This window comes from Candoia aspera, chromosome 6 (genome assembly GCF_035149785.1).
Source record: "Candoia aspera isolate rCanAsp1 chromosome 6, rCanAsp1.hap2, whole genome shotgun sequence".
Taxonomy (NCBI): Eukaryota; Metazoa; Chordata; class Lepidosauria; order Squamata; family Boidae; genus Candoia; species Candoia aspera.
Window position 1 is genome coordinate 29,957,414 of NC_086158.1, and position 20,504 is coordinate 29,977,917.

General features: G+C 37.0%; 1 protein-coding gene across 3 annotated transcripts in view; it reads right to left on the reverse strand.

Annotated features, from left to right (window-relative positions):
• Positions 1-4,225: 4,225 nt before the first annotated feature.
• The window catches only part of RASA2 (RAS p21 protein activator 2), a 57,249-nt gene continuing 40,970 nt past the window's right edge, over positions 4,226-20,504 (reverse strand). For all 3 annotated transcript variants that reach the window (XM_063306657.1, XM_063306654.1, XM_063306655.1), the window contains exons 21-24: positions 13,223-13,431; positions 11,790-11,893; positions 10,180-10,369; positions 4,226-9,280 (exon numbers count right to left, since the gene is read on the reverse strand). In XM_063306657.1, the coding sequence (XP_063162727.1) occupies positions 9,250-9,280; positions 10,180-10,369; positions 11,790-11,893; positions 13,223-13,431 (534 nt within the window). In that variant the 3' untranslated portion in view covers positions 4,226-9,249. The remainder of the gene's footprint in view (positions 9,281-10,179; positions 10,370-11,789; positions 11,894-13,222; positions 13,432-20,504) is intronic.

A 20,504-nucleotide genomic window follows, 5' to 3' on the forward strand; every position in this document is an offset into this window, starting at 1 on the left:
AATACAACCAACCCCCCCCCCCTGGCAATTGTTTTAAAATCTGGGTTTGGAAGAGGAACTTCTATATGTACAGTTGGGGCCAAAAATCATGACCCAAGTCCAGAACCCTCAAATGATCATAGAGTGACTGGTGATGATGGGGAAAGGCAAAGGAACCTCGGTCAGCACCTGATTGCCAGAACCCAAGACTAACCCTGGTCTCAGGAGAGTTCTTTATTTGTATTACTAAAACATAGCATAGGCAAGGGGTGATCAGGTGGGCACCAACATGGTAATACTTTAGAAATCCCTTCGTACAACAAAATATACTTATTATAGCATTTGATTACAGTTAGGCAGGTGAAGTAATCTTCATTTCATTGTAGTCAATAAATAACATGCAATGAAGGAAGGTTAACTCAGGTGAAGTCTTCATTCAGCTGTAGATGAAAAACACTTTCAGAGCTCTGTATTTAGTCTGAATATATAATTTATCCTCTGAAGGGAGAAATGTGCAAGGTAAAACTGTTCCACTGATACAAATTTTTGTTGAGAAAGCTGTGCTCTGTTTAGTCTGTAGGGTAGTGTGACCAGTGGTGAAATTATAACTGGGCCAGAATGTAGGTTCATGTAGACAATATGGGTCCCTCAAGATACTGTGGATCCTTGTGGGCCAATACTGAGCACTGAGCCCAAGAAGTGACCCAAGTCTGTAACAAAAGTCATAGGGAAGGAGGAAAAAAAATCCCCACTTATTTTTGTGACTACTAAAGTCCCCTGATATTCCATAACCAAAATGTGATATCAAAACAATGAAAAGCATGTTTTCCTGATTACTGTCAGTGAAAAACAAAAGAAAGCTTAATATAACTAGAAAACTTTTTGACTCTCCCCAACAAAAATAATTCCTAATGTAAAACGTGTATGATACATGGATTAAAATGTATGATATATGGATTAAAAATAAACTCAAGATGAATTTAAACGCATTTGCTATTAAACAGGCTTAGAAGGAGAAGGAACTATTGATTACTAATTATATTTTTCCTTTGCATGTCTGTAACATCCAATAATAGATAATGCTTTCAGATTTGAGTGCTAGCTTGTATTTTCTAAGAATTGCTCATTACATTCATGGAAACTAGTTAAAATTACTTTGTGATATTTGTTATTATAGCCTAAAGTTTCTTTAGGCTGCAACTGAAGAACAAAATAAATCCAAGATAAATCATACAGTCTTTCCAAATCTGTCTAATCCAGAGATTTACTACATGATGCATTATTCTAATTTGTAAAATGGATAAATGGTGCATCCATCCAGCTGTAGGATGATAGCCTCAGTGCATGAAAAAAAGTATTTATCAATGGTGTTGGTGGTTTGAAAGTATTTTTCTTTAATTCTGGTATATCAAATGGGTTAAACTCAACAAATTCAGTAATGTGATAGTTTAACTATGAACGTAATCACGAACATAATTAATCTTTAACACAAACACCCACTATTGTTTCTTCTAACCTTCCCTTATTCTTAAATTGTTAGCATAGACTCTATAATTAATTAAAAGCCACCCTGGAATAAAATGTATGCTTTTGCTGCAGTGTTCGTTAAGCCTTTAGCAGTGTCGACCATTTCTCAGTCAAAACACTCTGAAAACCATGAACTGGAAAACTTTTGTGGACAAAGGCTGTATTCTTTCTTTTTTTTAAACCTGACCTTATAAAATCTCATGGGATGGGATGATGTGGGGGCATATCCCCAGAAGGAAAAACCAGAAATGTCATCCTTGGAGAGGTTGTGGGAGGTGAAAGCAAAATAGATGGGTTGAACTTAAGAACACATATCTTAAGGCTCATTTCTACAAGAAATGTTTAAAGAGTTACCAAAATAGTGTCCACTAAAGCAAATAGCAAAATGCATCAGATTTTCCTCTACTCTTTCCAGAACTAATGAGCTTCCATTAGCTAGATTTAGAACAGGGAAGAACAAATTATCTACCATTTATAAGAACATCCCAAATGCAAAGTTCTTTACATGGGACAAACAGTCTATTTCCTAAGGTTCCTTTCACTTATTTCAATATTCAAGGTACTAGGGAGCTAGGGACCTCTTACAGACAGGTTTTGTTGTTCTTGTTGTAGACTTAGGCAGTTTTGGCAAAAGAAAGAATTCCTGGCTACGATATTCCCCATCCAGTTCTCCCCCTGAATAGGGTCCTTTAAGATACTAGGAAAATAGCCTTTTTCCTTTAACCTGACAATTTTATATTTTCCATCTTTGTAATTCTCACCAATATTTTAAAGCTTTAGTGTCTTTGGTGCCCAGGCTATTCATAATTTATAATCCAGTTATAACCCAGCTCTGAGCTGGTTGGTTAGATGAAATTAGAATGAAAGCATACAATATTAGAACATGGCTAATATAGAAAAAAAGCTAATTATTACTTAAGTGTAATTTACAGAATTGCAGACCTATCCCCATAACACACCTAGCTGGAACAGTGAAGGCATAATGTAGGGCTACTAGATGTAGGCTACAAAAATCAACACCCATTGAAATCTTTGCTATCTGGAGGTTGTCTAGAATAATGGCTTAGAATCCAGACAATGAACTCTGCATTGATATTGTCTGAAGCACATTTCCTCCTCCCTTTTTTTTACCAACTACATCACCAAATGAACCAAAAGACCTGCAGCTATAATGCATCTCTCAACAGAGAAGCATTTCTTAGGCAACTTTAATTCTATTCAGCAATGGTGAGAGTATATTTCTGTTCGAACAAGTGACATCTACTGTCCCCAAACATGCCTGTGTTCAAGGAACAAATGTAAGGAAGTACCCAAACTCAATGGTGATGTCTGATCCTTCATATGCAGATAAGACTGGCAAGTATAGAGGGACACAATGCCTTAATTTATCAAATTGGAGAAGGAAATTTTACTTACTCAGTTTTTCCCCCACAGCTTTTTGAATGACCATAAACAACTTGGAGTTCAATGATTTGTAGCCTTCAGTAACTCCAAGGAGCAAATTCAAATAGTAAGCTGAAATCAAGTACATAGAGAAGGGGTCCCCAAACTCTTCAGCTCATCAACCCCTTCATGAACTTTCAGATTGTTCATTGACCCCTCATACTACTTTAATAGTACTAACATCATCATCAACCTTGGGTAGTCCCATCGACCCTTTGGGGAACCCTGATGTAGAGGATGGAAGTGATAAAAACAAATTCTAGTTTATTATGACAAATAATTCAAGGGCTTCATATGTACCTGAAATAGCCTCATTCTACTTTCAGATCCCATTATCCACCCAGCTAGAACCATCTTTACATGCAGATATTTGATTGGAAGATGTTTTAGAACACTGAAAATTAAACATTAAAAGTATTCCAGTATATGAATGTTAATTAATTGAACCATCATCCAATAAACTGAGCAAAGTTTGTAAAGAGAGTAAATTAAAGGTTAAATGATGACATTTGATGCCCTTGTTGAAGTAAATGGAAATTACAGTCTCCCATGGTGACACCTCATGCTACTTCAGTAACATTGAATGGGATACTGTACATGGAAGGAGATGACATGGTAATTCAGGGCATGGGACTATGTGCTAGGAGGACAACCAACACACTACATCCATGAACCTGAGATTCAGTCTTAACTAAATGAGATCCTTGTCTATTTAAACCAGTACTATTTACTGCAACAGGAACTCTCTAGATTACAAAGCATCTTCAATAGTGCTGAGCATCTCCAATAAAGACATGTAATCTTCTGAACCCAGATTTAAATATAGTGCAGCATTACTCAATTGATTATGTTTGTATCACAGTGGTATGTGCACACTGCAAATATTTCTTAACTCCTTTATAACTATAATCCTGAAGAAATGTATTTTGCTAAGGAAATGTTTAGTTTATGTTTGTCAATTATTACTTGTACAAAGTCATAGCTGTTTTAAAGCAATTCTGATGGTTTTAATGAATAAAATCCCAGTTTATCTTACAAGTTGCTTAGTCCATTTGAATTGTCATAAAGTTAAGTCTTGGCAAAATACTTTATCATGCAACAGAAGATTTTAGTGAAAATAGTTATGTAATTTGACTTTGATTTCAGTAGCATATTGGCCTCTTTGATAAGACAGAGGATGACGTGAAATAATTTTAAACATCCATACATGAAGAAATTTCATCTACATTTTATATACTTAAGAAAATGAATGAACTTATTAAAATAAACTGCAATATTCAAGTTTCAAACAATTCTACTGTACTTTAATACTTTGTTAAGAAAATAAACTTTAAATAAAACACATTCAATATACCATTGTTAACAAATTTAAATACATTGTTAAATTTACATTGCCAACCAAATCTAAGTAGTGAGCAGACATCTCAGGGCTACTCCAAATAGAAACTCCTCTCAATATTTCTCACCTATTTGTACAAAATGTAATGTAGGATTTTCTACTGCATATGAAATATACAATTGCGAAAAAAAAATGCATGGGCAGATCTAGAATTATATCTGGCACTTGGACATGTATCCAACACTGATATGGTACTGTATGTGGAAATTTAAACTGTTTCAGTGCTGCTCTGTTGATTTTCACTGCTTCAAAATTTTATTGGCACAATGTGGTACCTTATGTTTTAAAAGTGCTTTTTTTCCTGTAATAATATGTTATAAATCTGGTTTGTCAAATGAAAATAATTATTGAATGTGATTAAACATTTCTTTCTTGGCCAATAAGGCCATGCTGACATTTGTAAAACATTGATGTAAAGCCTGCAAGTTAAAATTGGGATGAAGACTTTAAGGACACTACTCTGCTTTAGATGCTACTGCTGTGCCCCCAACCCTGGGAGAACAAGCAGATAGTCCACAGAAGTCCTTTAATTTTATCTTTCTTCTACCTCTTACAGATAAGTATACTTTACATACATATAAAAAAAGGGCATCATACAAAAACAAGGATAGTGTGCATCATTTGCTCAACAACCTAGTCAATTTGCAACCAGGAATTCTGGTAAATAGAGGAAAGAATGAATTACTGTATGAGAAATATACACTAGACTCTTCGTGAATAGTGGGTAGCACACTGCAATCTAAATAGGAAGTAAGTTTCATTTAGCACTATACTGAAACCACGTTGAAAATTTTGATCCCCCCCAGTTCTAATTCAATTTAATAAAATAATTTTCTTTCCAAATTTATTTCAGAGAGAATTTTGGTGAAATTTACTTGGGTAGAGTGGTTTTCATACTTACTGAGCTGTGATGGTCACAGGGTATCTGTGAATGCCCTGTCCGTCACTATATAACCATCTGTTCTGCAGTTTGCAGCTTACCAGCTTTCATGAGATTGCAATGTTTGGACTGCAATGTTTGACAGCCAGGGAGGCTTCACTGCAATGCAGATAGGTAAAATGGAAAACACCTTTTGCCAACTATAATATGAAAGCTAAAAAAACCTACCAGGAAGATAAACACAAAATAAATTCTCAAATATGGTAAGATAGAAAAGATGAGCTTGTTTGCAGGGGGAAAACTCATTAACAATAAGGCTGATTTCAGCACAATATTAATGTATGAACCCATCCACAAGCATGAAGCCTGCACAAAGCCCAAAAATCAGTCATGATTTTGGTGGGATAATACTATTTCTCATGACAATTATTTATATCCGACTTTCAAGATAAATATTCTACAAGGCAGATTGCAAGCAGTATCAGCAACCATAAATAAAAAACCAAATAAATAATTGTTAAAAAAAAATCCCGGCATCCTTCCTACAGGGCATTTGGATGGTAGAACTAGTCCTTTGGTGGAAGGTGATAGAGGAGAGCAGAGTCCAGTCAGAGCATACCTTTTAGAGTATCTTCTTGGGCCTTTATCTTCATCTCTGTCTCTCTAGAAATCCTTCACACTAATTGCCCTCAACAATTACTTCACGAAGCTGGTAACATATAGGCAACAATGCCCAAACTAAACATAGTTCTAATTTCTTTAATTATAACTATTATATACGTACAACCTTTTAATACTATTTGCAGAGTGAAACTCTCAATACTAAATGTCATGCTTTCTGAGATGGTATTGGTACACTCACTGCAAGTCCTATTATAAAAAAAGGGAATAACTTTTGCAAGCATCGTGATCAGGAATCAAAAGGGTAAGTGGAATGAATACCAGTAACAGTATGAATTGAGTAGCACCTTACATTTATGTGGTTACTAAAGTACCTACTTCAACCAATATTACAACAGAATGAATGACACAGTGATGATGGAACAAAGTAATGCTATAATTCAGTATATAAGCAAATATCTCAAAATTGTAACTACGGATTGTTTGAAAGCCTCAGATGATAATCCAAGTCAATCATATATACCAATGGTCAATAGTTATCGAAGTCCTTAGATTGTCAAACTGTCATCTTCCACATGTGTTTACAGGACTGAGGAAACCCCAACATAAATGCACAAACACTTTTTTAGATAAATACTTAGGGGGAAGTCAACTTCGCCTCCTCCCCCACATTGGACACTAAATACTCAACAGCACGTTAGTTATTTGAGGTGGAAAAGATACTTTGCAGCTGGCTGGCTGGGCTTCTATATATATATTCTTGTATTACAATTACACAGATGTATGTAATCAAAAAATCCTGCTAAAAGGAGACAAAATGCAGTCCCAATGCTTGTATATTATTTTCATTCATTATTCAAATGCAAGATTTTTCAGGACAAAATAAGGCTTTCATTTCTATAGCATAAATATTTGGATAGAGCAATCTTAAGTTGGTGTAGGAGTACAGTTATTCAGGGCAGAGGAACTCACATTTACTATATCCTATTGATTTGGTATAATCAGGGATGGAAATAATGTTTTTCTTACTGTCAAATGCTGTAAACAGGTGTAAAATAGCTCTTGGGCTGGTAGTTTTCTGGCTCTGTTTGGGCACATACTCATAAACAGGGGGCCTACAATCTACCAGATTTTCGGTTGACTCATGACTGTCTCCTATTTGGCAGTCTAGGGAAAGGAGTGAAAGGGAAGCCTGGTGATGGAAGCTTCATTGCCACCTGTGGAAAATTTCTATGGGTGGATCTCTTTTTTTTTGTCCATGGATGATGAGACTTACAGTTATCTATGAACTTGTAACACTTCCTCTAGGATCCAGTTTCTTTTTTAAACTGAAAGGATTATTTATCTCCATACTTAAATTATGCATATAATTAATATTTTTCATTTTTTCTTATACTAATAATAGCTTAGAAGGAGATTCCCACATGTGTTAAAGCATGTGTATATATCTATATGAGTGTATATGTGTATGAATGAAAGTGTAATTTTTCTGGTATTTTGCAAAAAAAGTAGACACCCAAGCTCAAAACCAGGTGACATGGACACGATTTTCCGTTATGAGTCTTTTCTGCATCACTCTTGCATTTTGCTTTATATTTACCAGCTATAGTCTAGTTGTAATGTTTTTTCTAGATTTGTATCTCTTGTGTTATTATACAGTCTGTGCCATTCATTCTGTCACTAAATCATTATAGTTTCCTTTACATTTTACTCAAAATCCATGATCTGCATTGACAGATTCATATACCCAGTGAACTTGCTTTTTAATGAGGCTCCATATCTATGCCTCATAGCAAATTATTTAACAAAAGTATCAAAAAACATTTAGTGATAAGGCATGGATACTACTTATCAGGAAAGAAAAAGAAGTCCTATTAGGTGCGTTTATTTGCAGGTTAATCCAGATTCAGGATCAGACTATTTAATTTAATGGCAAGATCTTTGAATTTATTTTGCTAGCATAATACTATTAGAACTCATGTAATATTTAAGACAGTTTTATCTTTTAAATATCATTATTCCATATTTCTATCAAACAGTGAAAACAGTCTTAGTTAATGGTGGCAAATAACAGTATTAAAAGGTAAGGAGACCAATGGACAGATATCTTGAATGTGACTTCAGTGGAAATACACTGATTTTTATAGTGCTTAGCAAATTGCTCCCAAGTTGAGTCTTCTGTAGTACCACATTCAGTAATGAAAAGATAAAGTCTCTTTTGATTAAGCTTGACTCCTGGTGACTTTGTATAATACTGATTTTAAAAACTTAGCCTTTTCTTCTCCCAAGTGTTAGTTTGTTCATATTTATTACATACCAATCTTTTTATCAGCCTATGAGTACAAATACAAGGCAAGATTAAGAGTTTTTAAGGGTAAAGCTTAGTTCAAAACTTTACTTGGCAAGTAAAAAATACCATAGATATAAAATTTCATAAAAGTATTGTTTTAAGCCACAGTAGTGATCATTCAACTGATCATAATGATTAGATACTATAAAGTATCTAGAATTATAATCTGGGGCTAACCAGATATGTAAAGTGCTTGGAGTGATTTTCATAAACAGCTAGTTACAACTAGATATGGCAATGTTCACCATATACTGTCTACCTTTAGGCATTTTTTAAAAAGTATTGATAAAGATATGCCACTTGGTATTCAGCTATAGTATTATTTGAACAGCATTAAATTCTTATATTCCCTTCCCCCCAACCCTAATCACTAAAAATACTAATAATGTATAATTTCAAAAAGAAAAACACAATGGTTCCATATCATACCTTTCACTATTCACTCCAATTGTAAACAAGACATATAAATTCCCTGACTTGTCCTGTTTCAGTGATATCACTTAAATAACCTAACATTGCTAATTGTCAATGCACATTTTGAAAAAGTACCATCATTTTCTTTCTTTCTTTAAAAAAGCAACATTTCTACTGTAGATTAAGAAAGGAAGTTATAAAAGTGGCTGTGCACTGAATGTAAAGCTTCAAATCCTGTCAGAATTTCTTTGCCAAGAGTACTGTCCAGAAAATAGTAATGATGGTCATAGAAACTGATGATTATCCTGGCAGATTAAATCCCAACTGAAGGTCGTAGTTGTTTTCTTCCTTAGAAAGCTTATTTCTTTAGAAGATCTTTCCAACTTTAGATACCTTGTTTACTTGCATCTTCTGAACTTTAATTTCTTTCAACAATATGTACATGCTTTCCCTTATCCCTGCAGAATTCTGATTCCACGCTCTTCTTTCCACTGTTAAATATTAAATAGCCCATGAATGCAGCTAATTCGCAGCTATATTCTTAAATTCATTGAATAATCACATAACCAATTTCTTTTTAAAGAGTGAAAATTACTCCCTTTCCTTCAAAGTCCATCTCTATTGCAGTGTCTTTGGTTAGGAAATTTTTCCAACAATTGGGTTTTCTCTAGAAAAGAAAAGAGAACCATATCTATTTGGTAAAAACAGTCTATTAAAAATTATTTTTTTCACTTACAATTAGTGTTGTGTTTTCTGACCACAGTAAAACCTCAATTTTATAGATCCCCACTGAGCAGTTTTGAGCACTGATGCAACAGACCAAATATCCACCTAGGCATCCCCCACAAATAAGAAAAGGTCTGCTGCATTCTACATAGTCTGGATGAGGAAGCCAAATTTACTTGAATGTTATCTTAATTTTATGACATTTGAGGCAATTTATATACTTTGCATAATGACATCCCTATGGAAATGAGATAAAACTGGGGCAAATAATGTATTTTCACAACTAAGAGACAGTTGGGAATACTGAAACTTCCTCTCCCAATTAGTCCATTAAATCAAGGTTTTACTGTGTTAAGATTTGCAGAATGAAGGGTGTGTTCTTGCATTACAACTCCAAGTTCTAAACATATCCTATTTCTAAAAACTAGTCATATTCAGTTAAAATTAGTTTGGTATTGATAAGGAATGCATTTAGTTGTGATATGCTCATTTTATTGCAGCAAATTTGTCAATCTCCTTCAGATTTAACTCTCTTCCTAACTGACGTCTTCCAATATGTTGTATAGGACAAAATCCACTTGCCTGATCTCTAATCACCTGCCCCATAATCTGAAAGGATTGCAACTCATCTATGTTAAATATATAGCTAATAATGATATGATAACATTTAGTTCAACTAATTTTGAAGTAAAACTCATTGTCATAATTTATCTTAGCAGTTTTGAATAATACATAGTAATGCATTAGAAGACTATGTGGTCACAAAATGATGTTAACATATAGTTGCCATTTGTTAAAACACAAACCTGTTGTAATGGTAGAACTACCCACAATACTTACTCACTGCCATATTTAGCGCTAGATGATCTTTTTTGCCGATATCTATCATGATGTATGTTCAATTGTTCTACAATTGATATTATTTGCTGAAGAGTTTGAAAAGTTGCTACTGAGTCCTCAATTTTGAAATTAGAATAATCATTTGGCTCTTTCTGTGGACCTTGGTAGACTGCTATGCTTCCACAAGCCTCTAGAAGTAAGCATATACCAGAGTATTATGCAAGCTTTAAATATTCAAGAAACAAACTTCTGCTGTTCTACATTTTCAGACATAAGGCTTTTATCATAAGTGCTGATGTTTAAAATAATGAAGAAGGGTATTTCTGGGCATAAGAGAAAATTGTTCCCTATTAATTCATCAACGTAAATTAAACAATTTAAATTATTTGTTATCTGGGTTGATAAGAACAAACTTTTCCATGAAAAAAATAAAAGGACCAAAAGGCTCATTGTTATGTTCCTCTATCATAAGTCTATAAGTTCTATCAAGTCTGTAAATCCAGAAGATGGCACTGAGTTATGTAATCTCTTGATTTAATGGACCTTGGATTAGCAGACTTATATAATACATAAAATCTAACCTAAAGTACATGATAAAAGCAGCAGCAGCCCAGCTGGATAAAACTTGGTTCCCAAATAATGAACATCAAATATAGTCACTCCCTGGTTCTGCAATCCCACATTTGCTACTTGGAGAATGCTTGTAATACCTGTCAGGATATAGAGCGAAGAACCATGCTGAGATCAGAAGTTTTAGCTCTAGTGTTTATTGGTCTGCTCTACAATACAAAATCCTGCTAAACTGAGAAAGTACCAGCAATTCCTACCAGAAAAGCTCAGAAGGCTAAGGCGGTTCCTTTCTGGATCTCTTGATAGGGAGGCAAAGAGAATCAGTACTGTGTGTGCATTTTTCCCCCTGGAGAGGGCCCCCCTCTTCTTCACCAGCAATTTCCATAACAATACCCTTTTTTCGATTTGCCATGGCTTAGATCTACTAGGGCCTTTGAAATCACATACACCACTTCCACAACTGCTATGGCTGGTTGGACAGGCTCAAAGAAAACCTATTTGGATTTAATGAACATTCATCTTCAACAGACACCCTTCCCTCCCACTAACTAGCTTATTAAATTTAGGGTTTACTCTATTAACAGATATGCAGTAACTGAGATGTACACTGGTAGGATACTTTGAGAATCATATCTTAAATAATTGAAAGATATTAAGTGAAGAGTTTTCCTCTGTTTAATACTTGAAAGACGTAACCATGTTTACGATGGATGGAATGCAGACAAAGGCCTAGCAGAAGCCAACTTCTCAATTCTCTTATATACCTAATAAAGCCCCATATCCTTTTCAAAAAGCTCCCAAGGACCAGGGACTTCCAAATGAATATGGGGGACTGCGGTGCTGGGGGAGAAGAGGAGCTGGGAAAAGTCTGGAAGAAGTTTAACTGTACCATTCTTGTTCCATGTGATTTTGAGCCAACCCATTGTATCTTAAAATTATCTGGAAGGGACATGAGATTTCAGATTTGGACAACAGCTAATGGCCCCTTTATTAATATTACAAATTGGACTGCGTTACTTTGACAAATAAGTCTTTCATACCTTGCATTTTCTGGAGCTTTGGCATACTGATAGCAAAGAGTGAGTAGATTCTCTCTGTCTCTCGATCTCCATCTATTTCTATCTGAATGTCAGCAGGTACACCTCTTCAATTAGAAATATAAATAAATAAATAAATAAATAAGTGTATATTTCTTCATTTTGGAAAATAGGTTATTTTTAAAGGAGCTTAACTAGCTATGTATTAATGCATATACAAATCCAAATAGTTACATTTAAACAAATATTCCTAAAATGTGATATAAAACTCAGCATGAACGTACAGGGCACTACTATCTCCTTGGAGTAATACATTATGCAGCAAATTTTTGAAATGGTCAACTTCACAAACTTAAGTGTAAACAAGCAAACAAGCAGTGCAGATTTGCAAAACATCTAGATCATTTATACTTATAGCTGTATCATGATAGGTAAGTGTTCTTAATATGTGGCCTACCTGAAGCCAAAATTAATTAACCTGTTTCACAGATATCAAACCACCCCATAAAGCTGTAGCAAACCCATCTGTTAAGCTAATCAATTGCAACTTTTAAATTCATAATATGATGCAATAATCATGTAGACAACACTCATATTATTTGATGCTGGGACAATATAAGATTACGGTAAAAAATAGGAAATGCATCAAATCATTTTCCATTCTGTAACTGGCAGAGAAATGCTCACTGAACAAGCATCAAGCAACCATCTTTTTAGTAAAGAATAAGCAGAAATAAGATTGAAAGTTAGATACATACATACACATACAACCATCATGTTATTGCCTTTTGGGTAAGCAACATTATATAAAGCAGAGAGAGTAAGAAATATGAAACCAAAAATATCAAAAGCTTGAAATGAGAAGGAAATATTGTTAGATCTAATTTATGCCAAGCCCATTCAGTATCTCTCTCCTTCCCTGCAAACCATCCTTGCTTCTACCAATAAACATATTTTGGAGGGCATACAATTTTTTACTTTGTATTTATAATAAGTTTTTGTTGTTTTTTTATAGTATATTATGATGTTTCTGGTGGATTTTCTTGTGAGCTGCCTAGGGTCCTAGGAGGCAGTGGCATATAAAGGCAGGCAGGCAGGCAGGCAGGATATTGTATTAATACACACTCAGGATGCAAAGAACAAAAGCTGCCATTTCCAAATGACAACTGAAATAAATTCACTTATTATAGGATTAATAATCTATGTTATTTCATAATCAGAACTGATGAATAGCTGGCATCAATATGAATGTGTATGTTTTCAAATCTAATAATGTTCAGAGGCACTTGCTGATGTCAAGCAGATGCATAATTCTGATATGAATCTCCCTTTGGTGACTAGATATGGCAATAAATAACCTAAGCTACAGCAATATAAGCAAAATTATGTCTAGTCAAAAACAATCACATATTATTTTTCTTGCAGATGTTACTTACGCAGTACATGGCATACAGCCCACTGTGTTCTCTAATGTGGCTTTACAGCAAAGCCAATTTCCATTCAAAAAAGCAGATGGGTGGTAGACACTCAATCTCTTTTGGTTGCATCTACTCACTCTACAGAGAGCTTCTATCCACTCACTAGCCTCCACACAATTATTTGCCTGCACATAGAGTGGTTTCTCAACATGTATCACTTGAAACATCTGAAAAAGAAAATAGCTCTATTCAACAACCAACAATTCATTTAGAAGAGAAAAAAGGGCAACAGCACAATTGTTTATGTTTATTTATGTATTATTTAAGAACTTTGAAAATGGAACACTGGATATTATCTAAACAGTTTCAGCTGGCTTGGTATAACAGAAATTGAACAATGCATTAACTTCCATTTTGCTCAGAAAAGGAGGGACCTTGTGACCCACATTTTTGCTTCTAGGCTGATAGACTCTGCCCAGTTTCATCCCATGGTTGAACTGATATTCTCAGATACCTGAGAAGTCCATAAGGCAGAGGAAAGGAGAAAGGAGGAGAGGAAGTAATCCTTCCCTAATTGTTCCTAGTACAGTAAGGAAGAGATGCAGGGAAGAGAGCTTGAATTAACAGGCATGACAAAGAGGAGTCAGATACTGATGAATTAGAGAATGATCACTAAACGTCTTTCTCAGTGCCACTGCTTGTTCCCTTGATTTAATGAAAAATAAATCATCCAATTATAAAGCAAAGCACCAGCCTCTAAAAAAATTATTTATTTACAATAGTATCTTTGGAACCCACAAAAGTCCCACTAGTATGCTACATCCAGCGATGTTAGTTCACTTTCATGTCTATGGTTATTTTGTAACCACAGCTATGCCACAGTGGCAACTCAATTCAATAAACAAGTCTTTCGTAAGAGCTATTTTGTTAATGTTATTTTCAGTTTAGTGTGAAGAGATAGGCAACACTGGAGTGTGCATATGTAACCTAATATCTAGGAAGTGGTAATGATAGTGGGTAAAACAAATGAGGGAAGAGTGTTGTAGCACTTTTCTCCACAAGTCTCCCTTCACAAAAGAAAAGGTGTTCAATCTGTATAGTTCAGCAGAGGTCATTTATGTGGTCCACCTAGCAGTCCTGCATGTAGAAAGCCTTCTTGTTGTGGCAAACTAATGAATAGCAGGCTCTAAGTCTCCCCACTACCACTCTGACCCCAACCAATAAATGGAGTAAAGGGTAACAAAGTGACAGTATGCCTGAAAAATTATGTGCGATAGCTATAGATATTGAATGCTCTGCACACATCAAAGTCTCCCCAAAGTCACACAGAGAATATACAGACTCAGGGTAGGAAAAAACCAGTGCTCCTTTGGAATGACAGTGCTTGTGCTGCCACCACCTCTCTTCCAAGGATACTTTGTTTTGCCATCTATCCCTAGCCCCAGTGTGTGAGTGAGATAGGGCTGCCACAATTTGTACTGTCCTTGTAGCAATTACAAGGCAAAAATGCAAACAACGAAGTAATTTTCAATAGTGAGTTGTGCAGAGAAATGTGATGACAAGATTCAACTCTTCTCCTTCTCAACAAACGATCTCAACACAGAAAAAAAAGTTTTATTTTTTAAAAAGACATGTTACAAAAATAAATGTAAAACTGCTTTTTTAAACTTTGAGATAGTAAACCCCTACTCTTGTCCAGCTTCAGCCCAGACTTCTCCCAGGATTTCCTCCCTGAATAAGGAAGGAGGGGCTAGATGGTGCTGAAATAGCAGTCCTTTGAATAAGCTTCAGATAATGTGCAGAAAACCAAGGATTTTAGATAGCTCACTCCTTTACCTGACTTTAACTTTAGCTGAAGGCTCCATTCCTTATCAAAACTGAGAAAAGAAGATATAACTAGAGTCTTCTGAAATCATAAACACAGTTGATGGAATTGAGGGCACACTGCTGAGCAGACAGATGGACAGGCTACTAAACAACTGATGAGCTTATGACTACCAGGAAAGAAACTGAGTATTTTTCCACCACTCACATGATGCACAGCAGATCTAAAGCAATTATAATCTGGGAATCTCCCTCTTCTATTAATATTCAACCACTTTCTGAGGAAGATGTCAACAATTCATCACTGGAGAAATCAACCTGGAACTAGGCCCTGGGACCCTGTGCAATGATAAATAATGTTCAACACCAGATGAGGACTCTATACACAGGTAAATTTTGCTTGTAGTACATACCTCATAATAGCTATTTTGAAAGACTCTTTAAAAGAAATCAGTCTGACAAATGAGAAGAGCTATAAAACTATCACTCCCCCTTTATAAGATCAAACAGGACTAGTGGAACTTGAAACATGGCCCTAGTCTTGCTATCAGAAATATTAAACCAATTAGACTTCTGAAGATGGGACAATTCAAGTCATTGACCAAATTCTACCAGAAGAAATAAAACTGAATCCCAACCAGCGGGCTGTATTTATTTATACGATTTTTAAGAGGGGATTAAGATTGAACAGGTTCACACCTTTAAATACCTTGCAATGGTCTTCAACATCAAAGGATCATGAAAGCACATCATGAGTATGCCTCTCAGGCAGCATTATAGTTTTCTCTCGCTATTAGACATTCTTTTTCTCCAATGGTGGAGAATAGTTCTTGCCACTCTTAAAAACTTTTAAAAGCCAAAATATTAACTCAGTTCTTAAATGGAACACATCTCTCACCTTTCCCAGATTGTGGAAAGACTTTGTCTGGGCACAACATAATGTGTTGCCATCAGTGCTCCTAATGAGCAAATACTCCAAACTACCCTTACTGGCTTCAGCAAAGGATCGTTACCTTGTCGTGGTGCTGGAGCTTGAGCACCTCAATGATGCCATGAGCTAAACCGTGAAGGGCCACCCAAGACGGGAAGGTCATGACAGAGAGGTCAGACTAAATGCGATCCCTGGGGAAGGTAATGGCAACCCACCCCAGTATTCTTGCCGTGAAAACTAAATGGATCAGTACAACCAGAGATATGTCGGTATACCATCGGAAGGTGAGACCCCCAGGTCGGAAGATGGTCAAAATGCTACTGGGGAGGAACAGAGGATGAGCTCAACTAGCCCCAGACGTGATGACGCAGCTAGCTCAAAGCCGAAAGGACGGCTAGCGGCCGACGGTGCTGGTGGTGAACGGCGAATCCGATGTTCTAAGGATCAACACACCATTGGAACCTGGAATGTAAGATCTATGAACCAGGGCAAATTGGATGTGGTTATTGGTGAGATGTCAAGATTAAAGATAGACATTCTGGGCGTCAGTGAACTGAAATGGGCCACTTCACATCAAATGACCACCAGATCTACTACTGTGGACAAGAGGACCACAGAAGAAATGGAGTAGCCTTCATAATTAATAGTAAAGTGGCTAAAGCAGTGCTTGGATACAATCCAAAAAACGACAGAATGATCTCAATTCGAATTCAGGGCAAGCCATCTAACATCACAGTGATCCAAATATACGCCCCAACCACAAATGCTGAAGAAGCTGAAGTAGAGCAGTTCTATGAGGATCTGCAGCACCTACTGGACAACACGCCTAAAAGAGATGTTATTTTCATCACAGGAGACTGGAATGCTAAGGTGGGCAGTCAAATGACACCTCGAATTACAGGTAAGTATGGTCTGGGAGAACAAAATGAAGCAGGACATAGGCTGATAGAATTTTGCCAAGACAATTCACTCTGCATAACAAACACTCTCTTCCAACAACCTAAGAGACGGCTTTATACATGGACTTCACCAGATGGACAACACCGAAATCAGATTGATTACATCCTTTGCAGCCAAAGGTGGCGGACATCTGTACAGTCGGTAAAAACAAGGCCTGGAGCTGACTGTAGTTCAGATCACGAACTTCTTCTTGCACAATTTAGGATCAGACTAAAGAGATTAGGGAAGACCCACAGATCAGCTAGATATGAGCTCACTAATATTCCTAAGGAATATGCAGTGGAGGTGAAGAATAGATTTAAGGGACTGGACTTAGTAGATAGGGTCCCGGAAGAACTCTGGACAGAAGTTGGCAGCATTGTTCAGGAGGCAGCAACAAAATACATCCCAAAGAAAGAGAAAACCAAGAAGGCAAAATGGCTGTCTGCTGAGACACTAGAAGTAGCCCAAGAAAGAAGGAAAGCAAAAGGCAACAGTGATAGGGGGAGATATGCCCAATTAAATGCAAAATTCCAGAGGTTAGCCAGAAGAGATAAGGAATTATTTTTAAACAAGCAATGTGCGGAAGTGGAAGAAGACAATAGAAGAGGAAGGACAAGAGACCTCTTCCAGAAAATTAGAAACATTGGAGGTAAATTCCAGGCAAAAATGGGTATGATCAAAAACAAAGATGGCAAGGACCTAACAGAAGAAGAAGAGATCAAGAAAAGGTGGCAAGAATATACAGAAGACCTGTATAGGAAGGATAACAATATCGGGGATAGCTTTGACGGTGTGGTCAGTGAGCTAGAGCCAGACATCCTGAAGAGTGAGGTTGAGTGGGCCTTAAGAAGCATTGCTAATAACAAGGCAACAGGAGACGACGGCATCCCAGCTGAACTGTTCAAAATCTTGCAAGATGATGCTGTCAAGGTAATGCATGCTATATGCCAGCAAATTTGGAAAACACAAGAATGGCCATCAGACTGGAAAAAATCAACTTATATCCCCATACCAAAAAAGGGAAACACTAAAGAATGTTCAAACTATCGAACAGTGGCACTCATCTCACATGCCAGTAAGGTAATGCTCAAGATCCTGCAAGGTAGACTTCAGCAGTTCATGGAGCGAGAATTGCCAGATGTACAAGCTGGGTTTAGAAAAGGCAGAGGAACTAGAGACCAAATTGCCAATATCCGCTGGATAATGGAAAAAGCCAGGGAGTTTCAGAAAAACATCTATTTCTGTTTTATTGACTATTCTAAAGCCTTTGACTGTGTGGACCATAACAAATTGTGGCAAGTTCTTAGTGGTATGGGGATACCAAGTCATCTTGTCTGCCTCCTGAAGAATCTGTATAACGACCAAGTAGCAACAGTAAGAACAGATCACGGAACAACAGACTGGTTTACGATTGGGAAAGGAGTACGGCAGGGCTGTATACTCTCACCCTACCTATTCAACTTGTATGCAGAACACATCATGCGACAAGCTGGCCTTGAGGAATCCAAGGCTGGAGTTAAAATCTCTGGAAGAAACATTAACAATCTCAGATATGCAGATGATACCACTTTGATGGCTGAAAGCGAAGAGGAACTGAGGAGCCTTATGATGAAGGTGAAAGAAGAAAGTGCAAAAGCTGGTTTGCAGCTAAACCTCAAAAAAACCAAGATTATGGCAACCAGCTTGATTGATAACTGGCAAATAGAGGGAGAAAATGTAGAAGCAGTGAAAGACTTTGTATTCCTAGGTGCGAAGATTACTGCAGATGCTGACTGCAGTCAGGAAATCAGAAGACGCTTAATCCTTGGAAGAAGAGCAATGACAAATCTCAATAAAATAGTCAAGAGCAGAGACATCACACTGACAACAAAGGCCCGCATAGTTAAAGCAATGGTGTTCCCCGTAGTAACATATGGCTGCGAGAGCTGGACCATAAGGAAGGCTGAGCGAAGGAAGATCGATGCTTTTGAACTGTGGTGTTGGAGGAAAATTCTGAGAGTGCCTTGGACTGCACGAAGATCAAACCAGTCCATCCTCCAGGAAATAAAGCCAGACTGCTCACTTGAGGGAATGATATTAAAGGCCAAACTGAAATACTTTGGCCACATAATGAGAAGACAGGACACCCTGGAGAAGATGCTGATGCTCGGGAGAGTGGAGGGCAAAAGGAAGAGGGGCCGACCAAGGGCAAGGTGGATGGATGATATTCTAGAGGTGACAGACTCGTCCCTGAGGGAGCTGGGGGTGTTGACGACCGACAGGAAGCTCTGGCGTGGGCTGGTCCATGAAGTCACGAAGAGTCGGAAGCGACTAAACGAATAAACAACAACACCCTTACTGGAATAAGTCTGCCTTTGGGGATCAGAGGAGGTTGAAACCATTGCCCATATACTGCTCTATTGCAATTTCTATAGGAACGTATGGAATTCTCTTATTTCATCTCTTATGTGACAGTATCCAGGATGAACTGATCTTTACAGCAAAAAGTTTCTACTTTCAGATTCTAACACTAACATTACCAGCACTGTGGCTAAGTTCTGTGTTGGTTAAAATGCACCATCAAATTCTGTATTCCTGATTATGTTTTTACATGGTTTTATGTTTTTATCTGGATCATTAATCATAACAATAAAGTATGTAAGGTTCTTCCTGAATTCTGACCTTTGATTTTAAATGGGCTCAAAAAAGATCTATTGGACTTTAAGGAAGCAAGCAGGATAGGAAGAGTATTCACACCTTTGAACTTTGATGTTGGAGAAGACTCCTGAGAATATCATGGACAGTCAAGAAAACAAACTGATGAATCATAGAACCAACCAACCCAGAGTTCTCACTCAAGGCACAAATGACCATACTCAAATTATCCTAGTTTGGATACATAATGCGAAGACCCAGCTCTCTGGAAAAGGCTCTAAAGCTGAAAGGTGGAAGGAAGGAGAAGAAGAGGGCAACCAGTAGCAAGGTGGATGGACTGGGTGGACTTGGAGTTACAGTGGCGATGAGCGCACCATTGTGAGACTTGAAAGAACAGGGAATAGATCGTAATGGAGAAAATCTATCTACATAGTCACTAGAAGTTGAAAACAACTTGATGACATGTAATCAATCAAACATCCATTATGAGCAGAGGAAAGTACTTGTCCTAACAGTCAGGAACCATGCTGAGACAAGGAATAGGTCTCTAGTGTTTTATTACTGCTACATTAGACAGAAAATCCTAACAAACTGAAGAACCGTGGGAAAAACCCAGACAGATAAACCCCAAAAGTTAAGGCGAGTCTGATCTGTGTCTCTTTGAATGGCTGCTTAACTTCTCAGTACTACGCATGCGTTTTCCCGCCTGGATAGGGGCCCCCTCCTGCTCACCATCAGTACTCATGACAGTACTGGGGTAATGTTTCTCTGACCGTGTGACCAAGAGACTTCTTCTAAGTTCTGCCGGCTGGCAAGGGAAGTACATCCAGAGCATCTGTCCTCCTCTTGGGTGGGAAAGGACACTCCCTCCCTTCCAAATATATTCCTCTTGGGAGGGATAACAGTATTTGGCATGCGTTTTAGAAACACCTTCTAATGTCTTCTTGTGAAGAAGTATCAGGTAAAACT